Raw genomic sequence first — 11,464 nt, forward strand, 5'->3', positions numbered from 1 at the left:
ACTAGATCACATATATTTACCCGAATCATTTTTATTAAGAATTTTAAGACTATTAAATACTTGATTATTTTTGTGAGTTTAAATGTGTTCCTAAGTTTAATTTTTTGTTAAAATGGGTTTGGGTTGAAATTGAAGAGTAAGGAATAATAAGTGTAAAATACTATATAGAGGCACCACGACATTATTAGTGAGGTGATGTGGTGCCATAACGCTAAGTTCTCTATTTGATGGTTAAAATAATTATCTCCTTGGGGGTGTTGCATCACTATAATGGCGGCATTGCGTTCTCTATATGTGAGAAAGCACTTGGGAATGTTGTGGCGTTGAAGGGTATTGCTATGATGCTGAGATCTTTATTTATTAGAAGTTCCAATAAACATTTTTTTAGGAGCAAAATAGCATTAGGGTTTATACTCTATTTAAGATTTTTTTGTAAAAATGCTATTATTTCTAAAAGTTATTAAAATAAAATAAATACTTTAAAATAATACTATAAATGTTCCCCACGAATGATTTTTTGAATTATTATAAACATCTGCCACTTGTATATGTTTACCCGACACATACGATTGAAACAGTGATATATGTGCTACTTTCATGTATTCATGCCTTATGCTAAATGTCATTCATATATGTTAAAAATATTGATTTTTCCATGTACATGTGATGAAATGGACATGCCAGGTTCATATGTTGGAGAAATGAAGTGATACAAGTGGCAGATGTTTCATGTTTTGTACAATATAAGTGGAATTATAAGGGCATATGCATATTGTACTTCCTCCATTTATCTTGAACAGATGTGAGATGAATAAGTGAATGTGTAAATGGAAATAGAGCTCTAAGGGGAGTCAGCCTATATGAAATTCTCTATTTGTCCTACAAAGATGTGAAATGATCAAATGAAGGTGTAAGTGAAATTGGAGATATAACGAGGCTTTAGAACATGTGCATTTGAATCATGTTATGTATAATCTGCATATATGTAGTGCATTTTATTATGACTTTATGTTCGATTTTACATGAAATTCATATTATTTCCATGTAGAAGTTCAAAAAATAATTATGTTGTTGTTGTTGATAAATTCATGCTATTGATATGTAATCACTGTTAATAATTAAATGTACAGTTGTAATCACATTACCGATAAAATATTGTATAATTGCCATATCACTTTATTTGAACTATAAAACCTCTTGTTTATTTCTTACACAATTTACTTTATTATGAATATTGAATTCTTTTCTATATTTTGGGTAGCCTACTAAACAAGTGGTTTGCTCATGCTAATAATATATGTTGTTTCAATGTCATTTCAGGAAAGGATAAATCCCCAATAAGTAGGGTTGATAAGTTTGAACTCTAGACTATATGTATGTTTTTTGTTTAAGGACATATTATTTTGTAAATCCAGTTATTTATGTTTTTATAATTAGATTTTGGGGCGTGACATTAATAATGTCAAGATCAAGTGATCTTTCGCTCATTAGATTCGTCTCATTAAAACTTTGTTATTTGAAACAATGTTTAGAAGTTTTCAAGTGTACTTCAAGACTTGATTGGGTTCTATTGGACTCAAATGATATATTTATGTTATCGAGACTTTCAGTTCGACCATAATTTTGTTGAAATGTTTGGTATGAATATCAACCTTTTTTACCGTTAGATTAAAAATTCAAACAGCTTAAACGAGATCCGACGGAACAATTTCACAGCTCAATACCAACTTCTTCCCTAACGGAAAACCCGCTAATTCTGTTCCTCCGCTCACTTCATTTCCTCAAATATTCTTCCTCTTCTTTGGAGAAATTACCAGTAATCAAAACAATCCAATGTCTCTCTTCCTTTCATTTGTCGCCCAAGTCATTTTCTTTCTCTTTCTTTTTAACTTCCTACAATTCCCACCCCACAGCGTCAAACCCCCTTCCTGTATTTTATTTTTGTGCCCTAACAGATTTTGTTCTTTCAGAGTTTTGCGTGGGTTTTTGCGGCTAACACCCCCTTTTATTCGATTTTGGAAGAGAACATTGAATTGAGTTGATCCTTTCTTGTAGATTTAGGGATTACTTATTGGAGTTATTATTTGGAAAAGCTTGTGATCAAGAGATGAGCTTCTTTTCTTGTTTTTCATTCGACGGCAGGAAGAAATCAAAGAAGCATAATGCAAGGAGGGTGCCATTACGGGCTCGATTAGTTCAGGTTTCACATCAGGAGAGCGAATCCCGTTCCAAGCAAGGTAAGCTGCTTTTCTTACCCCTGCCCTAGGGCCAATGCATGCTAATTGTCTTCCTTTTTCAGATTTAAAACTAAATGAACATTAGTATATTTGAAGATTAAAAAAAATTTAGTATATTTGAAGATTGGTACCAAAAAGGCCTTTTATAATATGTATAAGATCAATTCTAATTTTCTCTTAAGCATTGAAATTCAGAAGAAGTTGAATTTAAATCAAATATTTGGTTGAAGGTGCTGTAATATGTTTGGTCATGTTTTTATTTAAGCATATTATGTGTTAAAATGAAATCGTTCACGAATCTAGCAAATTTCTGCATTTTGATTGGAAACTAAGTGACACTTATATAGGAAGAAAAAAATTGGATCAGATATCCTGATCACATTTTGCTCAAGATAAGTTTACTTTGAGTTAATTTTCATTTAATTTTTTTTTTTAACTAAACGTGAATATATGCATCTTTAAGACTTGCACAATAGAGTTGATGCGCCAAGGATGAGGTGGATTAAAGTCTAATTAAATTGATCAAGTTAGATTAAATAGTCCTATTTAGCTATTCAAGCTTATTTACAAATATTAAAAAAAAAGCATGATTCATGTTGGGATGGACATGAGAGTGGTTCAAAAGAATTGCTTGCATCAGATGTAAAATGATGAGTTCCTTATTGCAATTAAACCTATCGCAACTGTTTAGAGTGATTAAATTCTACAGGGCTTAAATTTATAGTTTAAATGTGTCTTCGTTCCGTGTTATGTAGGTCTCATTTGGATCCTCTCCAATCACCCTAGTAATTGCGAATGTGCTATACTGGTTTTAGCCTCATGATTGATTTGTAGTAGCTGGGATTGATTCCTTCTTATTTTATTTTAAAACCAAGTGGTTTTGATGGAATAAATTCCGGGTTGAGTCGAGGTCTAGAACAAACACAATACTTAACATGATTAAACTTTAATTTGTGGTATAATCACTGCTTATAGATTCAGCATGGTAATATAAATTGTCATAGTGCAGGAGTAGCAAAACAGAGGGCTGTAGCTAAAACAGTGGCAGAGAAAAGAGACACGGGAAATGGAAACATTGCAGCACAAACATTCACATTCCGTGAGCTCGCTGCGGCTACCAAAAACTTTCGACCAGAATGTCTTATTGGTGAAGGAGGATTTGGAAGAGTTTATAAGGGCCGACTTGAAAAAACTGGCCAGGTACATAGACATTTTTTCATTTTTATTCTATCTATCATGATATTATGAAGGGGCTACTTGGTTCAATATTATTTAGAAGGCGCATTTGCATTAGGTTAAAAATAGTGTTATAAAGATTGATTACTAGAATGTTGTTAAGAATTAGCAACTTAAAGATGTTCGTGAATAAAAAAATGCATATATGCTTGTAACTTGAACATTACATAGAAGATCTAACTAACTTAATAGACTTAACTCACTTGTGTCTCAGAATTCATAGCATATTATTCTATTGGTTCTTACACAGGTTGTAGCTATTAAGCAGCTAGATAGGAATGGCGTGCAAGGAAACAGAGAGTTCCTTGTGGAGGTCCTCATGCTCAGCCTGCTCCATCATGAGCACCTTGTCAACCTCATTGGATATTGTGCTGATGGAGAGCAAAGGCTTTTGGTTTATGAGTACATGGCTCTGGGTTCTTTAGAAGACCATTTGCTTGGTAAACGTATTAACCTATAATCAATAATGCTGCAAAAATTGTATTCAAATTGTATGATTTATGAGCTGAATTTTATTGCAGAGATATCACCTAATCAAACGCCCCTTAGTTGGTTCACAAGAATGAAGATAGCATTCGGCGCAGCCAAAGGTCTCGAGTATTTGCATGAGAAAGCTACTCCTCCTGTAATATACCGTGATCTCAAATCATCAAACATCTTACTCAATGAGGACTACATCCCAAAGCTCTCAGATTTTGGCCTTGCTAAGCTCAGTTCTCTTGATGAAAAGGCCAATTTATCATCGAGAGTGATGGGTACCTATGGTTATTGTGCACCAGAGTATGCCAGGACTGGTCAACTCACTATTAAGTCAGATGTATATAGCTTTGGAGTGGTGCTCCTAGAGCTTATCACAGGCAAAAGAGTCATTGACACAAGGAGGCCGATTAAGGAGCAAAATCTAGTTGCCTTGGTATGTTTGGTTCACAAATTGCTTTTCAACCATTTGGAACAATGTACTGAAATATGGTATCTTAGAAGTAATTGTCCATTATCATTTTCATGAAATTAAGTAACTCTAAACAAAGCCAATCATGATAAAATCCTCATTAAATCAATTGTATCTTCCATTGAATTTACTAAAGTTGTTTCACAGTTCTTAAAATAGAATATGTTGCCTAAAGTAATATCATTTGCCTAAAACTACAACATATTGATTTCACCCACATAAGTAGGACCACCATCCAACAACATGCTACAACCAAAAGCAAAATATTGTGGTGTTTAATGGAAAAAAGGGGAATTCTCTAAGGGTTTTTTGGTTGCTATTTAGGATTATGATTTAACAAACTTCATCATTATTCAAAATATGATTTATGATTTATAGATTCAAGCAATGAGAAGCCCTAAGCTTCTTGATTTGGCTTCCATTTATTTGTTAAGTCCTTTCACTAATTTTAATTATTTTTTATTCTTAGTTGACTTAAAATTTAAAATTTATCAAATAATTATTTGTTATACGAATTTTATTCTTTTCTTCCACCTCATATGCATAACATGATCTCTAATCATTATTCACCTATTCGAATTCCCACACTATATAGTTTCCTTTCTCTTTAATCCTATTGCTGTATTGAAGCACATGGTAAATAGTTTTTATATATTATCTTTATGTATTTCTTGTAATAATTAGATGCAATTTTCTAATAAATAGATGTTGTTAAGCAATATCAGATTGACGAAGGTGAAAACCAGTTCATTTGTTAAGGGCTTTGAAAATCATTGCCAAGGTCATGGTTTCCACCTCAACAAAATTATAACCAAAAAATAATTAGATTCAAATATCATAAGATAAATAATGGAGAATAGTGAAATATCAATATTTTTAACTAAAAAAATATCAATATTATTTGGAAAAGATGGACCTCAAAAGTCATTGGTCAACTTAAGAAACTTCTCCCCTCCCCCCAACACACACACCCACACACACGCAACAACAACAACACACACATACAAACAAAAAATGATAGAACTATTGTAAAGATATTCTTTAACAAAAAGAATTCATTTCAGATGCTAGATATCTTGCCTAAAGATTTTGGAATTGTATCAAATTTATAACTACCTATAGAGTAATATTATTTCTCTGGCAATTACTTGAAACACCAGGCACAACCCATATTCAAGGATCAAAAGAGATATCCAGAGTTAGTGGATCCTCTTCTGGGAGAGAACTTCCCATCAAGGGGCCTAAACCAGGCAATGGCAGTTGCCGCTATGTGCCTCCAAGAGGATGCTTCAGTTCGTCCAGTGATGGCAGATGTAGTTGTAGCTCTATGCTACCTTCAAGAATCACCATGCAGTGTGGTTGACGGGAGCTCCAACCATCGTCAGCCTCTCTTAGACTCACAAGAAGATGATATACCCAACATCCATGGAATACTTGTTGATAAGACTACCGTGAATCGCCAACACGCTGTTGCAGAGGCTATCCGGTGGGGCTCAAATAATTCAAGAAATGGTCAGAGGTCACGACGTGGAATTGGTCCTTTGTAAGCTCTTTACATGGAAGAGAAGCTTAGTATACATCTCTTCACAATTCACATCTATGTTGATGCTAATATGAGGATTGTATTTAAACAATAGGTAATGAGGTCATTGGAAAATGCAAGTGGTAAAAATATTGGATGATGGACTGTGGTTTTCCTTACAAACCACATGTATCTCATTTTATTTTTACTATTTATGCAAGAAGATGATTCTGATAATCATAGAATATATGTTATAACATTTTCTGTGGCTGAGTGACATGCAATTTTTATGAGGAATATACACAATATTACTAATTATGCATATATTGATTTGTTTTTTGTTATATATTCTGATTTCATATATTCTGATTTCATTTTTGTTTTCTTTTCAAATGCACTAGGATGTAAATTTTCATTATTAATGTGAATTAAGTTATGGTGTAAAACAAATAATGCCATATAATGGGGGTAAATCAATTAACTTTTTTAAGCATCTGATCCTACTTTTATGTTTATACTTTTTGTTAAGAATTAATTTAAATATTCTATCAAGCTCAACTTTAATCATGTTCATTCCATATTTCCCAACAAGTTTTTATTTCACATTCCCCAATAAGAATCTCAGAGAAGAACATTAAATAGTTATTCATGTGATTATACCTTCAACTATAGTTGAGCAACATTCCAAAGTTAGTCTCTTATGTTTTAACTACGCAGTTGAGTGAGAATTTAATATCATAAAAATCTTTCATTTTTAAGGGGAGTTTTAGGGGGAGATTTAATAAAACACATGAGTATATCGCACATGGAATAGTTGAAAAAAATCTTAATGTTTAAATATTACTGATTAGCTATTTTGCTATACCTCAAATTTTTGGGTGAAAAATAAACTAGAGTATTGGTTTATTCAGACTAGCCATGATCCTTCTTGATTTACACTTCTCAATATAGTAAGTGTTGGGACAAAAATATTAAGAGTGCGATTATAATAAAGTCACAACAATAGAAATATACACAAAATCTAAGTAGTTCCATAAGATATATGTTTGTTCATAGTAGTAATAATATCAAATGTGATTTTACTCACTTATGCAATAATCCAACATTCACCACCTTATGGTAGTACAGTATCCAAGCTATTATGATCCAACGCATTTTAAGAAAAATCTTTGCTTTTAACTCTAGTTGATAAAGTTGATTCCCTTTGTCTCTTCTTGATTGATTACTTACCTTATCACTTTCAATTCCCTATTTTCTTTTCCACTTTTTTTATTTTTTATTGTTCAATTGTGATCTTATCTTCCACCACACCTTTTCCCCCATTTTTCATGGAGGCTTATTTATAGTTGTGTCAGCTCATCAACGCTATTGTTACCACCATCTTTACTACATCTCGACAATTTATAAGAAAAGAGGATTTGCATACAAAACACTCAAATTATTAATATTTACATATTTAACACATAAATTTTATCATTTATACATTCTCACACTTTGTTAATGTAGTTAGCGGATCTTGTCAAACACTTGTTGAATCTTGCCTGACATGTCATTGGGACTGTCGACATCGCCTTATGGACCTAAGGATGCCTTCACCTATGAGCTCTTGTGCAATTTCTTCACTTATTTGCTATTGTGGGCTTAAAAAGTTTTGGCAAATGTATCACTACTATCAAGAACTCACAAATGAGGGCATTGATGGGTCCATATGGGGAGGTGTTACTTTTTATTTATGTTCATGTTTAGAATGTCATATTTATAAATAGTGAATTATATATATTAAATATGTAAATGCTAATGTTTTGAGTGTTATGTAAGTAAATTTGCCCCCAAAAAAATCATTTCACAAAAAAAAATATATATATTAGCTCTAAAATACACTTCTATTTTACTACTACAGCTCAAATATATATATATATATATATATATATATGCAAAACTAGCAGTACTAGAAGACAGACAAAGGAAGAGGAAGGATAATTGGACTCAACATGGAATGGCACGATGCAGAAATAAATTCCCAAATAAAATAGCAGAATCTAGCCAGTGAGAAGTAAGAAAAGACCAAAAAAATAAATTAGTGGGTGATGCAATAAGAATACAGAAATAATCAAATGCTTAAAAGGGCAGAGCAGTCGCCAATACCTTCGTCGAGCCAAAAACCTACCTCATGAGGCAAGTTATGCTTCACATTCCATCTGTAAAGTTTAAGAACAGCTTGTAATTTAATTCTATATTTCAGAACACAGGAAGTCGATCATTTAGAACTGTGTAAACCGATATTCCTCTCCACCCAAATAATATATAACAAAATATTCACAGCAATGAGGTAAAGCCTCCTCAATTTAATTTCTTCCTTCAACAGTCAAACACTTATTTTTTTGTGCTTTTTTTTTGACAGATACAATTCTTTTGCCCATGTCTATCTCTATACAAAACTGTTCTCTTGAAATCAGTGAGAAGCCATGGCTCTACAAGATATATCTTGTGCGATTTCCCTTTGATGCTATGATTCTTCATGAATTGAAGAAGCCACGTTATGTGCCCAGGACCTAAGATGCTTCTTCATATCTGCACTGTCATGAGATCTGGGAAAATTCAACAGAGAATCAGATCTATCAAGTAACCAAACTTCTGAAAGATATGGCCTTCTCACTTCTCTATCTTCCAAACTCTCATCTGTTCCCTCAAGTCTTCTCAGACCTGGAACCATTCTGATCATTTCTGGACTTAGTTTTTCCTTATTGAAGTCGAAACCAAGATCTTTAAACCCTTCAATCTCAAAATTTTCAAGCTCAGATAAGCTCCAGTTATTCTTCCTCATCCTGGCTATTCTTCTTTCTGCTAAATCCGAGCCTTTATCTTTAATTCTTCTTGGTAACTGCAATTCATAGAGAGGTTGATTGATTGGAATATTCAATCTTTCTGGTTTCTTTTTGATCTTTTCCTCATGAGCTGAAACCTGTAGTTAGGTGGGAAGTTTATTAAAAAAAAAGCCTGTTTGGAGATATAAGTGGAGAACAACATGTGATGAAGATTATATTTATTTATTTACCTCATTAGAGCCGCTTTGCAAGGATGTATGGATCTCAATAGGCTGAGAGAATAGGATATTATGGTGGAACCAGAGCTTCTCCATGGCTTCCTTGAGGTTGAAGAAACTATTGCTATCAGCCATGTGTGGAATGTTGCAGGTCAGTTGTATTGATGTGCTCAAAGATTGGCAAATTTATTGTCAAAGGTACAAGAAGGAACAGTAAAAGCAAATTATTAGTGACATTTTTTATGTTATTTAAGTAAATATAAAAATTTATATTATTTATATAAATACATACGAAATATGACTTGCATCAATTACAGTCAAAAGAAAATTTAAAATTTAAGAATTAACAGGGAGAAAATTTTAAGAGTGATAAAAATTATCAAATTAAAAAATCTTTTGAATCGAGTAAAAAAATTTAACCAATCAGCCTAAGGAGCTGTTTGGCAACAAGTAGAATTTAATAAATTCTATAAATCCGATTTTAATATATCCCCCTAAAGTTAAATCCTAAAATGGTTTAGCAAGAAAACTTATAAATTCTGAAAATTTTTTTGAGAACATTGTAGGATGCGAATGTTTCTTCTTTTCCTCGTACAAGGTAAGAAGTTAAATCCGCTAGCTGGATAGAGGATTTGATAAATCCAAGGTTTAGTTAAAAAAGAGCAAAATTATAAATTTTTTGTGTCATGAGATGGGACCGCTTTTGTTATTGTTTTCTAGAAAAATCTTTGAATATAAAGTTTTATAATTCAATAAATTTTTATGCTAAAAAATAATTTTAGAAGACAATAAAAAAGTTGTCCCATACGAAATCTTAACGATTGCTCAGATCCTATTTGGCAGGATTTAGTAAGAACGTGCATACGAACAACCTCTAAAAACAAGCATCAACTTCTTCCATTAAGATTATTCTATTAGCTAGTTAATGTTTAGTAACAACATATTTTTTTATTTACATATATACCATTTTATTTTATGTTATTTACATATCTAACCCTAAAAATCTTAATATTACATGTCTGCTACTCATAAAATAAATATGAGTGCATGAAATGAAATATTAAAGTTCATAACTTAATATTGGTTGTAAGAATCAAATATATGAGTTATATATTTAATATTAAAATGTTATATGATTGTTAGAAAGTAATATTAAAACTTTAGGTATTAGATATATAAATTGCATGAAATAAAGTGGTATGTATGAAAATCTTCCACTCAGCCCCCCTCTTATTTTTTAGAGCATACAGTTCATTATTTATCACACTCAATTTTTAGAAATAAATATAAAAAGAAAGATTTGATTAAAATATCTTAATATTTTTAATAAATCATTATAAAATTTAATTAATTATATAACATATTTATTCAATTCAAAATAAATTTGAATTATAAAGCATCACTAACAAAAAGCCAATAGAAATGTCACCAAGTCAGATATTTTGCATGCTAATATCTATTGTGATGTCATCATATTATTAAGATATATTATATTTTATGTGCTGAAAGAAGCATGCCACGTGGTGGGATCCAAACATGTACACGTGTTACATGGCATGCTTCACTAATGCCAGATAAATGTGACCCCACTTTTTGGTGCTTTGGGAAATGCATGGTTATCCTTATAGGAAAGGATACTTATTGGCCTTGCTTATTATGGATTAAGTGAATTATGGATAATGAATGAGGGATGCTTGGAAATAATAATCATATATTCTTGTTTTTGTTTTAGTTGATGGACCCATGATAATTGATATTTTAAGTTATATTATTTTTAGATCATTGTTAGGGTATCAATTTGATTCATGAAGATAAAGTTTTTCAAAAATGGAAATAAAATTCTAACATTAAAGTTGTTAAAGGAGGTGTTGGCCATTGCAAAGAAACATTCAAATCTAAAATTTTCTTTAAATAAGAAAAAAGAGAAAAAAAACCATTGATTCAATTGATGAAGTTTCAAGTGTTGTTTTTCAAATATCTTTAATGTAGGACGATTAAAAACTATTGCAGATCTATCATTTGATGAATTAAACTAAATGTGATGATGAAGTATTATGATTATACTAATTTATTGTTAAATTACCTGCAAGTGAATGATGATAAACAAAAAATTATTATTGAATATAAACACGATAATTATAGAACAATAAGGGTGAGTATTTCAACATGTAGTTATGTTAACCACCATTGACATTAAGCCATACGAAGGAAAAGAATAAATGAAGCTTTAAATAATCTAACTTACAAGATACAAAAATGGTGATAAGTTGAAATCAAACCCTATGAATAGTCCATTATCAAAGGAATATATTTACTTAGAGTGTTTTTTTTTTCAAAGAGATGGCTCATGACATTGAGAGTGGAAATCTCACAATAAGAGCAAAAAACTCAAAAAACTAATTCTTTATTTTTAAATCATACATGACTAAGGTGAAGGTCTTTACAAACAAGAGAAAAAAAATAGCCTAAAAGTCAAA

General features: G+C 31.5%; 2 protein-coding genes across 2 annotated transcripts; one reads left to right on the top strand and one right to left on the bottom strand.

Moving 5' to 3' along the window:
- Nucleotides 1-1,745: 1,745 nt before the first annotated feature.
- Nucleotides 1,746-6,268, top strand: LOC110107096 (probable serine/threonine-protein kinase PBL7). The gene is made up of 5 exons (XM_020837253.2): nucleotides 1,746-2,237; nucleotides 3,247-3,437; nucleotides 3,724-3,913; nucleotides 3,995-4,386; nucleotides 5,583-6,268. The coding sequence occupies exons 1-5, from the start codon at nucleotides 2,108-2,110 to the stop codon at nucleotides 5,967-5,969; spliced, it is 1,290 nt and encodes a 429-aa protein (XP_020692912.1). The 5' UTR covers nucleotides 1,746-2,107; the 3' UTR covers nucleotides 5,970-6,268.
- Nucleotides 6,269-7,991: 1,723 nt separating this feature from the next.
- LOC110107094 lies at nucleotides 7,992-9,165 on the bottom strand. Its single transcript, XM_020837249.2, has 2 exons — nucleotides 9,000-9,165; nucleotides 7,992-8,906 (listed from the first exon to the last, which is right to left on the bottom strand). The coding sequence occupies exons 1-2, from the start codon at nucleotides 9,120-9,122 to the stop codon at nucleotides 8,451-8,453; spliced, it is 579 nt and encodes a 192-aa protein (XP_020692908.1). The 5' UTR covers nucleotides 9,123-9,165; the 3' UTR covers nucleotides 7,992-8,450.
- Between the last annotated feature and the right edge of the window lie 2,299 nt (nucleotides 9,166-11,464).

Source organism: Dendrobium catenatum, unplaced genomic scaffold (genome assembly GCF_001605985.2).
Source record: "Dendrobium catenatum unplaced genomic scaffold, ASM160598v2 fragScaff_scaffold_1398, whole genome shotgun sequence".
Lineage (NCBI taxonomy): Eukaryota > Viridiplantae > Streptophyta > Magnoliopsida > Asparagales > Orchidaceae > Dendrobium > Dendrobium catenatum.